Raw genomic sequence first — 18837 nt, forward strand, 5'->3', positions numbered from 1 at the left:
ATGTGGGGTGATGATGCAGTCAGAAATCTCAGTGTGCAACAAAGGTGCAGATTGTATGAAAGACTGCGAACTATAAAGAGACAATCAGTTTACAATATCCTTCAGAACTGAGGCTGGCAGATACGTGTTCCAAGACATGGATGTCATGCTGCCAACCCTTTAACTGGCTCAGTCTCAGTCCAATATATCCCTAATTATTTTGTGACTTTTTAACAAGGATTGTAGGTTTCAGCCAAGTGCTCTAATTCTTGGCAATTGAGGGAGGAAGCAGTGTGTGATTTAGGCTATTAGGCCTGTGACCGTGATGGGGAAACATCTGTATGACTCTAGGACACTAGGGGCAATTTACAATGGCCAATTAAAATACTTTGTGTATGTGTGTGAGATGCGAGAAGAGCATGCAAACTCTATACAGACAGTACTGGAAGTCAGGATTTAACCCATGTCATTGGCACTACGAATCGCAGTGAAAGCTTTCACAAGGAAAATGAACAGTTGCCTGATGTTGGATAATGACCAGGCTTGTCGGCTCTACTGTAAGTACAGGCCAGTGGTCACATGGTATTTCAGAAGGTGATTAACCAGAAACTGAATTAGAGTAACTATATAAACCATGTGGTCACAGGCCCGTCAGAGTAACTTGTTCTGAGCTCACCAAAGTCTGCCCACCATGTACAAGGCATAAGTCAGGAGTACTCACTACTTGTCTGGATGAGTGCTGCTTCAACAATACTGAAGGTTCTCAGCACCTTGCAGGGCATAGCAGCCCACCCATAACAATTCATTCACTCCACCACTGATACACAGCCACAGCAGTGTTTACACTCCACAGGATACACTACAGCAACTCACCAATTGTGCTTGTACAGTGCCTTCCGAACCCTCACATTCCATCAGCTAGCAGCACGAGCTGCAAAAGCATGGGAACACCACTACCCAGAACTTAGACCACAAGTCACAGACCATCCTGACCTAGAAATATATTGTCATTCTTTTACCATCGCTGGGTCAAAATCATGGAACACTCTGCTGACAGCATGGTGGATATATCCACACCTGCAGTGGTTCAATAAGGAAGCTCACCACCACTTTCTCAAGGGCAACTAGAGGTGGGCAATTAAACACTAACAGCACGTGAAGCCCACATCCCTTGATTAAATATAAAAATGACAGGTTAATGTTAGTGACCCTCTCACCTTATCCAGTGTTCTCCTCAGGGCAGATTGGTCCTTCTCGAGGCACACTTTTGAACGTTGCAGCTCTCGCTTCTCATTCTCCAGCAGCGCCACAGCCCTCTGTAGGTTGGCTACTCGCTCCTGGTAGATGTGCTTCTCTTGCTGAACCTTCTTGATGACCTGCAGGACCTCCTGCTCACTCTCCTGTCGCTTCTGCAACATCTGGCAAAAGGAGGGTGGAGATCTATAACTAATCCAGTTGCGGAATTCAAACAGAGCCGGGAGGAAAATGTAGCGATAAAGAAGGCACATGGTATGCTTGCCTTCATTGCTAGTGGAACTCAATATAAGAGTCAGGAAGTCATGATGTTGCTCTATGGGACTTTGTTTAGGCCGCATTTGGTGTATTGTGTGCAGTTCTGGTCCGCCATTACAGGAAAGACGTGGAAGCTTTGGAGAGGGTGCAGCGGTTTACCAGAATGCTGTCTGGATTAGAGGGTTTCAACTACTGGGAGAGATGGATAGACTTGGATTGTTTTCTCTGGAACATGAGGTCAAGGGGAGACTTGCTAGAAGTATATTAAATAATATGAGGCATAGGTAGGGTAGACAGTCAGAACCTTTTACCCAAGGTGGAAATGTCCAACACGAGTGAGCTTAGATACGTTCACAAGTTCCATAAACGTTGAAACATAGAAAAATAGGTGCAGGAGTAGGCCATTCGGCCCTTCGAGCCAGCAGTTCAATATGATCATGGCTGATCATCTAAAATCAGTACCCCATTCCTGCTTTTTCCCCATATCCCTTGATTCCTTTAGCCCCAAGAGCTAAATCTAACTTTCTCTTGAAAACGTTCAGTGAATTGGCCTCCACAGCCTCCTCTGGCAGAGAATTCCACAGATTCACAACTCTCTGGGTGAAGAAAATTTTCCTCATTTCAGTCCTAAATGGCCTACCCCTTATTCTTAAACTGTGATCCCTGGTTCTGGACTCCCCCAACATCGGGAACATTTTTCCTCCATCTAGCATGTCCAATCCTTTAAGAATTTTATGTTTCTATAGGATCCCCTCTCATCCTTCTAAATTCCAATAAATACAAGCCCAGTCGACCCATTCTTTCATCATATGTCAGCATATTCTCAGGTTATAGTAAAATTAGGCCATTCGGCCCTTTTGAGTCTACTCTGCCATTCAATCATGGCTGATCTCTGCCTCCTAATCCCAGTTTCCTGCCTTATCCCCTTAACTCTTGACACCCGTTCTCACCGTAAGGTGAGAAGGGGAAGGTTTAATGGAGCTAAGCGTGGCAGGTTTCTTTACGCAGAGAGTGGTGGGGGCCTGGAATACATTGCCAGGGGTGGTAGTGGAGGCAGATACGATAGTGACGATTAAGAGACTTTTAGAAAAGCACATGGAAGTGCAAGGAATTGAGGGGTATGGATCATGTACGGACATACTAGATCAGTTTAACTAGGGATCATGTTCGGCACAATCATTGTGGGCCAAATGGCCTGTTCCTGCGGTGTACTATGTTCTAACTTCTATGAAGAACAATCCCTTTCCAACATAATATTTTGTATAACACTGACCAACTAAAGACTGTAATTGTGGGAACTCATTGCATGCTGCTCCCAGAAGACGATCTACTTCTATCCAGTGGACCAAAGGACCTGTTTCAGTGCTGTACAAATCCATGGATGAGAGCACAGGTCCTCGAAGTCTTGATAATCAATTGCTCCTACAAGCTGTAGCATAGAAATGGATAAAATCTCCCAATTTTTCTATATAACCGGTACCACTCCTTTAAATAGGCATAAATAACTGGGCAGACATGTCTGTGTGGCCTGAGGGCATGCACCGGAGGCAGCTTAAGTTCCTTCTTTGGTGTTTCCATTGATCTTTATCATAGTTACAGGGAAAATCTATCTGTGCTCCATCCCTTCCAAACCTCTGAACAGCACTACAGTGCAGAAAACTGAGTCAACATTAAATAATTTGATAATAGTAGCAATCTAGCTGGTCTCCCTCACCCCTCTCACCATAGTCATTACAGAGTGAGCGGCTCAACCACAACCCCATCCTTATATCTCAATGTGCACAGTCAGCAAACCAGGTTTTATCCTACTAACTTGTCTCAAACTGATTAATCTTGGTTCAAGGCTTGGATAGAGTGGATGTGGAGAGTGTCGAGGACTAGAGGTCAGCCTCAGAATTAAAGGATGTTCTTTTAGGTTGGAGATGAGGAGGAATTTCTTTAGTCAGAGGCTGGTGAATCTGTGGAAGTCTTAGACAACAGACAATAGGTGCAGGAGTAGGCCATTCGGCCCTTCGAGCCAGCACCACCATTCAATGTGATCATGGCTGATCAGTCACAATCAGTACCCCGTTCCTGCCTTCTCCCCATACCCCCTGACTCCACTATCCTTAACAGCTCTATCTAGCTCTCTCTTGAATGCATCCAGATAAATGGCCTCCATTGCCTTCTGAGGCAAAGAATTCCACAGATTCACAACTCTGACTGAAAAACTTTTTCCTCATCTCCGTTCTAAATGGTCTACCCCTTATTCTTAAACTGCGGTCCCTGTTTCTGGACTCCAACATTGCCACAGAATGGCTGTAGAGGCAGTCAGTGGATATATTTAAGGCAGATATAGATATATTCTTGATTAGTATGGGTGTCAGAGGTTAAGGGGTGAAGGCAGGAGAATGGAGTTAGGCAAGATCGATCAGCCATGATTGAATGGCGGAGTAGTGGGCCGAATGGCCTAATTCTATTCCTATCACTTATGATCTTATGATCTGCCACAGTTGCCCTTAAATTGCCGTGAACTAAGTGGGCAATTGATGACCAGAATTCTTGCTGTGAACACGACTCAGTTCCACTCTGTGGAAAATGTAGATGTGGATGCCAATGGACCAGCGTTTGGACCTGATTCTGCAGCAATCAGTGGCCAATCGGCCCCATAGCAGAAGCGTCCATGTCACGGGGCTGGAAACTGGAAGTGGCCTGAGCTAATTCTGCTACCACCATCGTCTACTGTACAAATGAGGCTCCCACTGATTGTCGTCGGAAGCTTGCGCCCTTTTCAGGACGGACGATGATTTGAATGAAGGACACGAAAGAAAGAAGTGGCCTATCCTTCAACTCCACCAGTCGTAATGAGTCAATCTCCCACTTCCATTGTACCTCTTGACTTGAGATAAATCTGGTAAAATCTGTGTTTTCATAACCCACCTCCTGCAGTTGACGATTCTGGCTATCAAGGTCCAAGCGCCTCAGCTCCAGATCCCCTTGTGAGCTCTGCATGGACTGCACGCGTTCTACAAGGGCGTGGTTCTTCTTCTTAGTGTCTGCAAGTCCCTGACGAGTGGTGTCTAGCCGTTCCTGGGACAAGGACACAAGCAATAAACATCACTTGAATGAACTAAGTGTGAACACTTAAACATTGAGTGGAATTGTGTTAATGGCATGGGAACAATCTATCCGGACCAAATTATGTTGAACTTTATACAATCAGAAGAGTCTCCTCTCTTGCAATCTAATTTGATCAATATATTTCTCTGTTCCTTTCTCTTCTTTTATCCATTTGTCCCGCAAATTGCTAGCCTCTTCCACTTCTCCAAATGGCACTGGGAAATTAATTTTCTCCTGAACTTTGTTGTGGGTTTGTGACCTTTCTGTATTCAGGGCCCTTTGGTTTGAATTTCTCCTTAAGCAAAAACATTTTTTCTTGATCATTAGCTTTTCCTTTTTAGAATTTTAAAGATGTCCATTCCCATGAGTCAGCGTTGCAACCACAGATAATCATCAAGAGTCTCACCTATCCTGAGTTGGGAGTAGACACTTGCATTGTATTTTTAAAGGGAACAATGATTTAGTACATGGGAAAAGGATGAAGTCCAATTTCAAGGCTAATCTCGCTCCAATTATGGCCATAGGACAAAGTGACAAATCACAAGGTAACTGCTTCATTAACTGCACTGATTTCCTGAGAATCTGTTACCTTTCACTAATCAAATGCTACTCCATTCAGAACCTGTGTAAGAAGGAACTGCAGATGCTGGTTTAAACCGAAGATAGACACAAAATGCTGGGGTAACTCAGCGGGCCAGGCGGCATCTCTGGAGAGAAGGAATGGGAGACATTTCAGGTCGAGACCCTTCTTCAGACTGATGAAGGGTCTCGACCCGAAACGTCACCAATTCCTTCTCTCCAGAGACGCTGTCTGTCCTGCTGAGTTACTCCAGCATTTTGTGTTTATCTCTATTAGGAACCTCTCGGATTGCATCATTACAAGAGATATAGCATGAAGAGTCTTGAGATTAAGGAATTTCTTATCTAATTTGTAATTGTTCCTTTGGATACATGAAAAGATAATGGCAGTTAGGTCATGGATTTTGCACTCCATCCTTTCCCCAAAGTCCTAAGGTTGGGTCCTTTGTGATTGTCAGCCCAACTCATTCAAAACTTATTCTTCATGGTATTTGTTCTTTCACAGTCTGCGTCTCTCTCTCTCTCTCTCTCTCTCTCTCTCTCTCTCTCTCTCTCTCTCTCTCTCTCTCTCTCTCTCTCTCTCTCTCTCTCTCTCTCTCTCTCTCTCTCTCTCTCTCTCTCTCTCTCTCTCTCTCTCTCTCTCTCTCTCTCCTCTCTCCCTCCCCCTCCCTCCCTCCCTCCCCTCCCTCCCTCCCTCTCTCTCTCTCTCTCTCTCTCTCTCTCTCTCTCTCTCTCTCTCTCTCTCTCTCTCTCTCTCTCTCTCTCTCTCTCTCTCTCTCTCTCTCTCTCTCTCTCTCTCTGTGTGTGTCTCTGTGTGTCTCTCTGTCTCCCACTGTCTCCCATTACCCCATTATCCTCTCATCTCTCACTTAGAGACATCAGAATGTTGGAGAGTGAGGCTGGCAAACATTGGGAATAACCAACATGTATCTCTTTTTTTCATAGGAATGCAAAAAAAGTCAAGGGAAGGGTGAATCGTTCTTGAAATAACCGTATTGTGTTAAAGCAAACACTTCATGTAGAACACGCTGAGGAAGTGCGGCATTGCCATAGAATGCGGTTGAGAAATTCAGTCCCATGGCGCTGTTTATTTCAGCACTTGGTGACAGAAAATGCAGTTTGGCGAGAGTAAGATACGCTCTGGAAATTTGACCCAGCATTTTCTGACACGAGCTGTGTTTGCGCATCAGAAACGATTTCCACATTAGATATCTCACACTTAGCTTCTACTCCTTTCAGCCTGCTCTTGCTCCACGTCACTGAGAGTTCACTACCTTGGAGCTCAGCCCCGACTCATAAATCAACCCTGGCTTCCACCCTTGACTCCCTGACTGGCTGGTTGTCCCTAACTTGGCATTACCAAAACAGATAGTGGTGACATTGTCACATTGCTGCGTGCGGAAATTATGTATGTGTAAATTGGCTGCAAACAGTGGGTACACTTTGGTTATAAAGAACTTTGTAATGTGACCAGAAATGCGAATCAAAATCTCTATTGCATTGATGCTTCATTCTATTACAATGACTTTCTGTCTGCCTTCTTTGCAAATAGACAAATCACAAAGTGGTACATGTGGATTATGCTGCCGGAACATGCCCCAAATATTCAATACCCTCTTGCACTGACTTCGGATGACTTGGGTTTACATGCCAAAGGAAGGAGAAAGCAGGTGACTACCTTCCTGCACACACTTCAGCAACAGTGAAGATAAGGAGGAACAATGGGGCTCACGTTGTCGACCTCCCCGTGGTGAGCCCTGTCAACTGACCTCAGTCAGGCGAACGACAACAAACAGAGACAGCAGAAGCAGCTTCATAACTTCTGCTGCCTCAAACGCAAGAAGAAGGAGGAACAATGGGGCAGCTGGTTCTCAACCCCAGGTTCACCTTCACATCTGCTTCCCAATCCTACCTCTGATGCTGCTCTCTGTTAAAAATGCACTGTTAGAAATGTCACAGTGCTCGGTATACTGGCCCTCTGCCAAGGTAAATACACTGAGAGCTCTCTCCTAGTCTGGGTGGTGATAACACCCGCTGAATCAGACTCAGCTTTGCACAGTCTCACACACACCCCACTGTCAGATTGTACCTCACACTACTCTCTATCCCCACTTCAAAAGGCTGTCAGTATTGCTGCACTCCCACTACCACCACTCCTCCCACAGCTTCAGGGTAACTTCACCTTGCACACTGCAATTTATTTCCCATCATAACCAAGCCACTTGGTAACGTTCCCTATCTGCTGTCATCCTTGCCTGTGAACGCACAAATCTGTGCAACAATGTCAGTAATGCATTAATGCTTAATGTGCCTGAGCGAAACTCTGATTTATTCCCGAGGTCACAAATCTAGGGCACGGGCATAAAATAAGGGATTACAGGCTCCTGAAACTTTTTCAAAATCTCTTCCACAAATTTGCAGCTTCTCAGGGCTAATGACGCGTTAAAACTGGGCATGAGATAGAGCCGAGCAAAGAACAAACAAGCATCAGATTCACTTGCAGTGAAGAAGCAGGGAGAGATGGTTCTTTAGACACATTCAGGGAGAGGGAGATGGACACACTGAGGAGCAGGGATAAAAGGATACACACTAGGGACCAGAAATAGAGAGACAGACATATTGCAAGGTGAGCCGCCAACATTACCAAAGTCCGCTTGCATCGCGGTTGTTCCCTCTTTTCCTCTCTCCCGCTGGGCAGAAGATATAAAAACTCGAAAGCAATAACCACTAAACTCATGAACAGCTTCTTCCCCACTGTTATCAGACTCTTCAACGGATTTCCCATATGCCAAGGATGTATTCTCGATCTCCCAATCTCCCTTGTTTCAGCCCTTGAACTTTAAAAAAAATCTACACTTTATCTGTAATCACTGTTTCCTTTCTCTGTATTCTGTTCCTCCCTATCTGTTGTACTGATGTATGGCATGATATGCCTGAATTGTTACAAAACGAAGTTTTTCATTTTATCTTGGTACATGCGACAAAAATAAACCACTGCATTGAAGAAGCAGGGATGGAGGGACAAACACACTGAGGAGAAGGGATATGCAGTTAAGCACTACAAATGAGCAAAGATGGATAGATACGCCAAGAAAGAGAAAGAAGAATGGTGATTAAAGATTGGAAGATATTGATCTAATTTAATTGTCACCTTTGATTAATATAGAAAAGGTTTTTAAGCTGGTTCCATTTGGCCTGCATCTCTCCCTTTATGGTTCCTATTTCCCGCCTATCCCATTCCAGCACTTCTCCCATTTGGTGGTGTTCCTGCTCGTCCCCCGGTAGCCTCTGTCTCCACCTCCCCCATATGGTTTATCTGCCCCTTATTTTGTCTGCTTCCACCTATCACCCACCTATCTCCTTTGCCCAACTGGATTCTCCCCCTGTCCCACCTGGCTCCTTCTGCTCATCATCCCTCACCACTCCTCGGTCCACCTATCATATAGCAGTTTTTGTAGGAAAGAACTGCAGATGCTGGTTTAAATCGAAGGTAGACACAAAATGCTGGAGTGACTCAGCGGGACTCTCCAAAGATGCTGCCTGTCCCGCTGAGACACTCCAGCTGGGAACTCCTTACCCCTAAGAGATGCTGTTCAATCCACTGAGATTCTCTAGTGGTTAGCTTCTGCGCTCTGAGATTTAAGTAATCTTTTCAGATTTTAAGCAGAATCTGGCCATGGTGCATTGAAATATCCGAAAGTGTTAAATATGTAACACTCAGAATCTGGGCCCACGTTGGATTTTGCGCAACTCCTGTTGTCTTCATGAGCAACACATTCAGTTAAGGTTGTTCAGGTCACCAGGGTAATTGGATGCAGCTGGTGTTTGTTGTGCTGCTTTTCCCATTCTCAGTTTCTGGGTCTTCCCTAAACTTGGGAGCTCTGAAACTGGCATCCAGCCATTTCATAATACCCAAGAAGTATTGGATTTATTTTCCTGCTGGCACTGGGGTGCAGTTAACAGTAGGAGCTGAGGAACAAAGATGTTTTGAGAAAGTTTTGTCCTTCTATTTGAACATTAATAACAGGGTCTGTGCATAGCCAAACAGGGATAAGCTTAATAATTGAGGCACAAAGTGGCTTTCATTGGAAGAATCTAAACCATTATTAACTATTCTGAAGAACATAGAAACATAGAAAAAGAGGTGCAGGAGTGGGCCATTCGGCCCTTTCGAGCCAGCACTGCCATTCAATATGATTGTGGCTGATCATCTAAAATCAGTACCCCTTTCCTGCTTTTTCCCCATACCCCTTGATTTCTTGAGCCCCAAGAGCTAAATCTAACTTTCTTGACAACATCCAGTAATTTGGCCTCCACTGCAATCTGTGGCAGAGAATTCCACAGATTCACAGCTCTCTGGGTGAAAAGGTTTTTCCTCATCTCAGTCCTAAATGGCCTACTCCTTATTCTTAAACTATAACCTTTGATTCTGGACTCCCCCAACATCGGGAACACTTTTCCTGCATCTAGCCTGTCCAATCCTGGAAGAAAGTGATATGTTTCTATTAGATCCAACATAACATAACTGTAACATAAATTCCAGGTGGAAATTAATCCATTTCCTCCCACACTGAGGCCTCTGCATCATCTTACAGTTCACAGGTAACTTGGCGTTTCATTCGTCTACATGTTTTCAGGGAAGCAGTTGGAATTACGGATAACTCAACCGGATTTTCTCTCCACCTCTGTGCTAGGAAATGGCCCGTAGCTTGCTCATATATGGGAATAGAACCAAGACTGCAATTCGTGAATGGAGATTAACATGTGGCCATGCAGTCACAGTATCACAGAGAGATACATCACAGGAACTGTGCTGAAGGGTCTCGACCCATTAATTCAACCCAAAGAGGCTGCCTGTCCTGCTGAAGTACTCCAGCATTTTGTGTCCATCTTCGGTGTAAACCAGCATCGGCAGTTCCTTCCTACACACCACAGGAACCAGCTCTTTACCCCGAGTCTGTGCCAACCATCATGCATTTTTGCACAAGTCCTCTCGCAACCCGTTTCAATCTTCCCATGTGATCTCTAACCTACTCTCAGCATTAGGTCAGGGTCGCATCAAACACTACCTATGGTTTAACCCCATTTCTACATTGGTTTCAAGATTGAACAGGATGATCTGTGAGATGGAAGAACTGTGACTGACTGGTTGTATCTTACTTTGTCAGAATCTATAATTATGATTGGACATTGGAGAAATATAAAATGGACAGTTGATTTCTCAGGTTAGTGGCAGCACAGTGGTCCACACTGGTACTGTCACAGCTCCACACCCATATTTAATCCTATCCTCTGGTGCTGTCTGGGTGGAGTTTACTAATTTTTCATGCAACCGTAAGAGTTTCCTACAGGCATTACTGTTTCCTCCGACATTCCAAACAAAAAGTGTACAAATTGGTAGATTAATTGGCTGCTACAAATTGCCTCAGGGGATGGGTGAATGGTAGATCAGGGTGAAGTTGACAGGAATGTGGAGAGAATCAAGTAGGATTAGTGTAGGATTGGTTTGAATAGGTATCTGATGGGCGTATCTCTCTATGACTTCATTTTATTTCCACTGAAGTCAGTGGAAACAAAAAGTGTAAGATATAAAAAATGCTGCAGATCTGTTATCACTGATGTGGGCTAGTGAAAGGAAAAGTTGATTTAATTAATGAACATACTGTTATGTAAAATTTCAAAAGCTTTAATGTTCTCCCCCATAATTAGTTCAAATGAAATGTTATGTGGAGCCTAGCCCGTCAGTTAAAATCATACACACCAATGTGTAGGAACATTGTCTTCCGTGTGTTTAAGTTTGATTCTTACAATGGAATCAAATGAGTAGATACTTTGATTAAAAGGCCAAGTATATATTGTTGGTATGAAAATAAAAGGGCTCAAAAAATTATGGAGCTGATAATAATTATAATAATTATTATTATAGACAATAGACAATAGATGCAGAAGTAGGCCATTCAGCCCTTCGAGCCAGCGCCGCCATTCACCGTGATCATGGCTGATAATGCACAATCAGTACGCCGTTCCTGCCTTCTCCCCATATCCCCTGACTATCTAACTCTCTCTGGAAAACATCCAAATTGGCCTCCACTGCCTTCTGAGGCAGAGAATTCCACAGCCTCACAACTCTCTGAGTGAAATTATTATAATGATAATTATAATTTAGTAATAATTATTATTATCTTCCTTGTGATATGGTGCACAGTGTTGGATGTTATTGGTAAGAAAGAACTGCAAATGCTGGTTTAAATCAAAGGTAGACACAAAATGCTGGAGTAACAGCACGACAGGCAGATCTGTGGAGAGAAGGAATGGGTAACGTTTCGGGTCGAGACTCTTCTTCAGACTCTTTGAATGTTATTGGGCTGATTGTTATGACTTTAGCACATCCACGATTTCACAGTCACAGTGGAACGAGTAGTTTTTACCTTTGTACTTTTCTCCTGAATGTATATCTCTTTGGTTATCTGTTTTCATGATTTAGAGGATGGGTTCATTAGCAGCAAAGAAAGTGAGGCCCAGTCTAAGCAGTTGCACTCCATATTCTATTGCCTTTAGTTTCAGACCACTTATGTTGGCTTTTTTTTTCTGTATTATAGAACTCCGATGCATCAATGGGTCAATTGTCAGTTAGCCAGAACACGGCTGAGATAAACTGTATCACCTTAATTCTTGAATGGTGCTTTTCATCAGATAACATTACCAAAATCCCCCGAGCCCTATTCAAAAGCCAAAGTATGATGTGAATTCTACAGTCATTTAATCCTAGGATCTCATCTGTATACTCACCAGACCCCAGGTTTATGCACTCTCTTTCTACTCACCATGATATGGTTTCCATATTTTACATAAACTTACTGGGTTCTGTAAAATTTATTGCAATGCTATGTAATTTTTTTTAAAGTGAATCAAAAGAGTGTTGTGTTATTAATAGAAATAACATCCAAAAATCTGGAATTTCCCATACCGGATAATCAAAGTTTTACAATAAAGTATTGTTTTGGGAAGATGGAACTTGCCAGGGTCACTGAGCCACAATTAAATGATTAAGATGCTTGTTTAACATCAGAGAGCAGGGTATACAACATTTAGTTGAACCTGGCCTCGCAGATTTTTATGAACAGGTGGATCTTATTACCCTTCACACTTTTAAGTCACCTATTCTATCGTTATGCGGTATTATAATCACATTTTGAGTGAATCCAGTAAGTCTAAATGAAATGTGGGAACCAGGGCCCTGGGGGGCGGAAACAGAGTGCAGGAACCAGGGTCCCAGTGGGTTGAAGGGGAGCGCGTCAAACATCTCCCAATGAGCCAATGATTCAACGATACTTTACTTTATTGTCACATGTACCTAGTACAATGAAATGCTTTGTTTGGCATGCAACCCGGTAAAATCAAGTGCTGCCACGTTATGGCGCAGACAAAGGTTCATCAAACAGTCGTATCAACTGTCCTCCCCCGCATGTGGCAACAGTCACCACCACCCTGAACCCCCCCCCCCCATCGCTCTTGACAGTCCTTCCCCGCCGGGCTCCCGCTTCAACCTTGATGGCCCTCCTCGCTCTCCAACGGCTATTCGATGTCCTTGCTCTCCGATGGTACCCTCGCACTCAATGGGCCACCTCGCTCTTGGACGGCCCACCCCCCTCCTGGTGGTTGCTCGCAGGTCTCTCCTCTCTCTCGTGGTGCAGGTATTGTCGACGTCCGCCATGTGCGACCCGGGCCTTCAGGACCTACTGGAGGGCTGGGCCCCGCTCACTGGCAACTGCTTGGGCCAGATGCTGAATTATCGGGATTTCTGAAGTATCGGATAGGTGGTTATTGCAGTTTTATTGAATCTCCACAACCTCACATTTTCAGTGATGGCCCTGAGGAAGGAGTAGCTGCAAGTACACGGACGACTTCAATTCATCTCCCGGACAGATGAGGCTTGAACTGCTGAGCTGGTTCCAAATTTCCTGTTGTTTTCTTTCTGATTTCCAGTCGTTGCTGTACAGTGCACTAGACCCCTTTGTGCTTCTTTGCTTTCAGGTTTGTGCCAGCAAGACCAGCATTATTGCCCCTCCTTCATTGCCCTTGAGGAAATACTGCTGTCCTTCTGGCGGAGGTGCTCCCACAGTGATTTGAGGGAGGAATTCACTCTGCCAAGTTACAAGAATAGAACTACCAACAGAGCCCCTATTGATGTGGTCAACACCTAACTAACAGCAGTAACTGATACCGCAATATATTAAGAGGCACACAGCATGGTCTTTAGTATGTAACGGCTCACTGGCATTCATATTTATTGCATGCAACATGCTGCTTTCTGTGATGTTCCTCTGAAGCACTCTCCCTCTCCTGCACTTGTATTAAAAATATATTGGTACTCCAGTAAGTATTGATCATCTATATGCTAAAACTCTCGTTTGTTTGTTTGTTTGTTCCAGAACTACAGCCAAAACGGTACACGATAGCGCAACAATTCTACGCCCACCTTACTCACTGTCATCCCTTTGGTGCTAATGGAAGAGGTTTCATTGAAATCTTGTTATATTTTTAAATTATTCACATTTTAAAGTTTAAATCTATCACCTAGGGAGGGAGGGGGAAGGGAGGGAGGGGGAGGATAAGGGGGATTGAGGGGGATGGAGTGGGGGGAGGGGAAGGGGTGAGGGGGAGGAGGTAGGGGGGAGGAGGAGAGGAGGTAGGGGAGGGGGAGGAGGGAGGGGGAGAGGGAGAGGGGAGGGGAGGAGAGGGTGCTGCACCAATGCAGGAGAGGTTTGGGGCCCAACGGGTCCACTTAGTCTAGTATTGGAATAAAACAAACGAAAAAGTTGAAAATGGTCAGTTGATCAGGCTGCAACAGGGACAGAGAAAGTTGACATTTCAGGTTAAATCAGTAACTGTTTTTCTCCATTAATGCTGTCTCGTCTGTTGAGTATCTGTTGCATCTTCCACATTTATTTCAGATTTACAACAACTGCAGTGCTTTGATCATGTTAGGTTCAGTTTGATACCCAAAACTTGACCAGGAAGAATAACAAACAGAGGAAACTACCATTTGGCAATCTGCAGTGCATTCATCAGCAAAAAACCCGCGTGGAGCCACGTAAAGAGAATCAGAAGAGTAACCGAATGCTTGGTCAAAGAGGCAGATGTTAAAAATCGTCTTAGAGGAGAGTGTGCTGGAGAAGCTTAGAACTTCAGTGGTGGAAGACCCAGAGAGAGTGAACAAAATTATAGTACGATTGAGAATTTGGAGACACAGGGTCTCTGAAGAAGTGTCTCGAAACTGCATTCACATTCCCTCCACAGAAGCTGCCTGGCCTGCTGAGTTCCTCCAGCGCTATGTGTTTTGCTTGAGAGTCAGACGAATGCAGCTTTTGGAGGGTTGGAGGAGGAGTTTATGGAGGTTGGGTTAATGCAGCTGTACAGGAAGGAATATTTTACAATCCAGGTGCAGTTGAAAAAAAACTGATATAGAATGGAGTGATGAGTGAGGACACTAAGTCGATAGAGAGGCAAGGAAATTTGGGGCAGGTGTAGATTACGAAGCGGTGTGCCAACCAATCGGGAGAGAGCTGCAATAACTAATCCTAAGGATAACAAGAGCAAGGAATAATTCAATTCTAAAAGAAATACAACTGCACTGCAACTGGCCGAAGAATTTACCTGAAGTACTCTTCGGTCTTGTTCAGTGGAGATTAGGGCCTTCTGAAGCTGGGAAATTCGGTCCTGCAGTAATGTACTGCCAGCACTTGTGTCCGAGAGAGTCAGCGACAAGCTCTGCACCTTGTCCTTCAGACTGTTCTCACTCTCCTCCGTCTTGGCCAGTGTCGTTGACAGTCGATCCACAGTGAGCTGGAGAGAGGCCGCCTTCGTCTCGCTGTCAGCCACCTGCCGCTGAAGCATCTCGATGCGGTCTTGGAGGACCCGCGTCTCAGTCTCACGGTCGCTCAGGGACAGTTGCACCCGCTGCAGCTCCCCCTCAAGGGAGCGGCGCAGCAGTTCCAGCTTGGTGGCACGGTTCTCAGATGCTTCCAGCGCATCTTTCAACTTGCGTTTGTCTGCCTCCAGCTTTGCCTCATTCGTTTTCATCTTGTTGATCTTCTCCTGTAAGGAAAGACAATCGTAACAAGGCATATAGAAATAACATCCAAAAGTCTGTGAAATTTTCCATGCCGGATAATCGGAGTTTTACAATAAAGTAATGTTTTGGGAAGATGGAACTTGCCAGGATCACTGAGCCACAATTAATTGATTAAGATGCTTGTTAAACATTGGGGACAAGGCATCTAAAGAATGTAGCTCATGTGAATACACGTTTAGGATTACGATCACCATCATGTGAACTGCTCATTTGTTCCTCTTCATCTGCTTTTAGAAGCCATGATTATGGTCCCCCTAACTCCCTCCTTTTTGACATTTCTGTGCCAGTCTTTGGGCCTCAGTCAAGAGAGGTAGGGTACGAATCATCCAGTCTGAATTTCCAATGCAGGGTTCCTGTTTGTGAAATCTTGGAAAGACAATAATGGGAAGCTGGAAATCAAGGTAATGAACCTGTGCCTTATAATGCTGCTGTACACTGGAGAGCTGCAGGAATTAGAATAGCAATGATCACTTTTAATTTTGATACAATAATAGCTGCATAAAGCCGATTACAATGGGTAAGCATAATGCCTTTGTCTCTTGTACATAATTATTGTAATTGCCATGTGAAAATCCTATCGTGGACCTCTATCACATGGATGATGTGACTATTGAAGACAGGAGACTTACTATCTGAGGACGTGGGTTAGGGGGTATGACTCCCCTCAATCAAGAGATTCTAATACTTATTTGTTTGGCTTCTTTCATCACTCCAAGTTTTAAGGACTTTTGGTAAGACAACCTCATGAACAAGCCTAAGCTCCATTTGTGTGGAGCATGCAGATAAATGGTAGGATCTGGAATGGGATGGGAGTTGATGGGTTGTGGGGAGAAAATTAAAATAGATTAAAGGTTAGTGTAAATGGGTGGTTGATGGTCAGTATGGACTGGGTGGTCTGAAGGGCCTGTTTCCTGCTACATGTCTCTTTGACTCTATTATTTGGTTTCCAACCCATGCATTTGCAAAAAATAATATATTGGGTTTGAAATGCAGTTTTGTGTTTAGTAGCTGTCTTAGCATATTATATTATTTTTTATCCTGCTGTATTATTTTTGGACACTTGGGGGTTGTCGTGAGATGAATACATATATGGGCCTATATGGACAGGGAGGAGCCAGAATTATGAGTATGATTGGGAATGCTGTGATGTGATGCATCAGACACGAGGGAAGCTTGGCTAGATACAATTCTTACCAAGTCTATGACGGGAAAAATACTGATCTGTTTGTATCACTACTTCAATAAACGACTAATTAAACTGAAACGTCGTGAAGATATCTCTGTTGTTGTTTGCGTCAAGAATGATCATTCCACTCATCCGTGAAGTAGTGATGAGGAGACGACTTGATGGGAAGGATCGAAGTTGCCACTCTACTGTAAGAATTGTGATTTATTGTAAGAATTACCTTAGCCGGAGTGAATAAACTAAGAACTATCCTCGGTGAGTGAAGATAAAAGTAGACCTGTCTCGCTGAGTGAGACTGGAGCTGGTTAATCGACTGCACGGAACAGGGATTGTTTGATCTGCCAAGCCTGTACCGAATTTCACAGACTGATAGGGTCATTACCTGCACTGATCTAACTACGGAGATTGAAAACTTCGAAAGCCTTTGCGCAGGGAGTAAGTACAGCATTAAGCTTTATTGGAAAAGCTTTATTAGAAAAGCTGAAATGCTGAGAACAAAGAAGTGACCTTGAGCATCGCAAGATATGTTTGTTTTTGAATTCCTTTGAAGATACATCTTTACGTCAACATATCATAAAGGGATATTGACGTACAAGTATGCTTGTACTTAGATCTGATGTTCAGCCACAAGGTGGCAACATCAGAATGGATTCCCAAGCGGAAGATGGTTTTTCTTCATTATGTGGATCTTATGTCTTGAAATGGGTTGCCACCCTGAAATGCCAGCATGAGATTGAAGAAGAAAAACAGAAGAAAAGACAGTTGAAAATAAAAGAACAACTGAGAACAAAGAAAGAACAATTGAAAAACATAGCATTGTTAATTGAAAAGAAGAGAAAAAACTCTAAATTGAGCCTCAAATCTCATTCTTCATCATGCGTGTCTTCAACGCTCTCTGCTCGGATAAAAGCTAAGGCAGATCTGGCCTTTCTCCGAGAACAGGTTGTCTATATGGAAGGCAGGCATGAGATTGAGGCACAAGAAGAACAATTGGAGGAAGAACAGAAGAGCCAAGTGCAGCTGAGAAGGCAGAAGGAACAGCACATCCAGTGCATTCCTTTGACCAAGTGGATTTACCATGTCAACTTCCTGAATCATCTTCAAACTAATCTTATTGATCAATACTGAAAACCCTTCAAGTCAGTCAGCATTTTTGCTCAACACATGGGCAAAATCTTGAATATTACACTGAATACACTGATGGGTCAGATCTGCGCAGGTGGAAGGTCACTGGCCATCTTACTCTTCAGTAGCCATTACCTGATGAGCTCGCTTCTCCCCTTCGAATGACTGCAGACTCTGCTCCCATGTGGCCACTTGTTCAGCCAGGGCCTTCCTCTCTCGCTCGCCACGTTTGATGGTCTCTTCATGCAGCGTGAGTGCAGTCTGAGCACTGTTCAACCGTCCATCTAATCCACGCTTTCCTTCATAACAAAGTAAGGAAATTACTAAATCTGGAACTTTAGTGGAAATATATCAAAATACAAGTCTCCTGTCATCCAAACATTTCATCTCAGAACCATGTTGTCAAAAGCGAATGTAGGACGTTAAGTACAAGCAGGAGCAGGCCATTCAACCTCTCCAGCCTGCTCCACAATTCAATCATACCACTGTTATTCTTTTACCTCAGCTCCACTTCCCCAAGGGCAGTGAATCGGTAGAATTCATTGCCACAGACGGCTGTGCAGGCCAAGTCATTGAGTATTTTTGAAGCAGCATTCGACCAATTACTGATTAGTAAGGGTGTCATAGGTTATAGGGAGAAGGCAGAAGAATGGCGTTGAGAGGGAAAGCTAGATCGGCCATGATTGAATGGCGGAATGGACTCAATGGGCCGATCGTATTCAATCTCTGCAACATTACATCACTCTGTGACAAAATGTAGTGTGCATTCTCCAGCCTCTTCTCATTACTGTTTCACTCATCATTCCACCCACCTTCTTCTGCCTCGGTTAAGGATTTCTGGAGCAGCTGAGCACGTGCGTTCGTCCGGTCTCGCTCGGTTTCCGCCTGTGTCAACTGCCTGGCCAGGTTTGTCAGCTGAATATGAGCCTCATCCTAAATAAGAAACCAAATAACAAGTATTAGAGCCTCCTCCTGACTGACCATGAGCACTCTGTAAAGCATACCGAGTCTGGCTGTACTCAGTAGTTTAGTTTAGATATAAAGCTTGGAAACAGGCCAGTTGGCCCACTGAGTCCACACCGACCAGTGATCCCCGTACATTAGTTCTATCCTACACACTAGGGACAATTTACAGAAGCCAATTAACCCATAAACCCGCAAGTCACTGGAATGTGGGAGGAAACCAGAGCACCCGGAGAAAACCCACGTTGTCACAGGGCGA

General features: G+C 44.2%; 1 protein-coding gene across 1 annotated transcript in view; it reads right to left on the reverse strand.

Annotated features, from left to right (window-relative positions):
- LOC144599066 (uncharacterized) overlaps window positions 1-18837 on the reverse strand; it is a 34723-nt gene that overhangs the window by 2715 nt on the left and 13171 nt on the right. The window contains exons 6-10 of the mRNA XM_078409790.1: window positions 18428-18548; window positions 17751-17914; window positions 14827-15267; window positions 4411-4560; window positions 1197-1397 (exon numbers count right to left, since the gene is read on the reverse strand). Of these exons, the coding sequence (XP_078265916.1) occupies window positions 1197-1397; window positions 4411-4560; window positions 14827-15267; window positions 17751-17914; window positions 18428-18548 (1077 nt within the window). The remainder of the gene's footprint in view (window positions 1-1196; window positions 1398-4410; window positions 4561-14826; window positions 15268-17750; window positions 17915-18427; window positions 18549-18837) is intronic.

The sequence above is a fragment of the Rhinoraja longicauda genome, chromosome 13, assembly GCF_053455715.1.
Source record: "Rhinoraja longicauda isolate Sanriku21f chromosome 13, sRhiLon1.1, whole genome shotgun sequence".
NCBI classification, from domain to species: domain Eukaryota; kingdom Metazoa; phylum Chordata; class Chondrichthyes; order Rajiformes; family Arhynchobatidae; genus Rhinoraja; species Rhinoraja longicauda.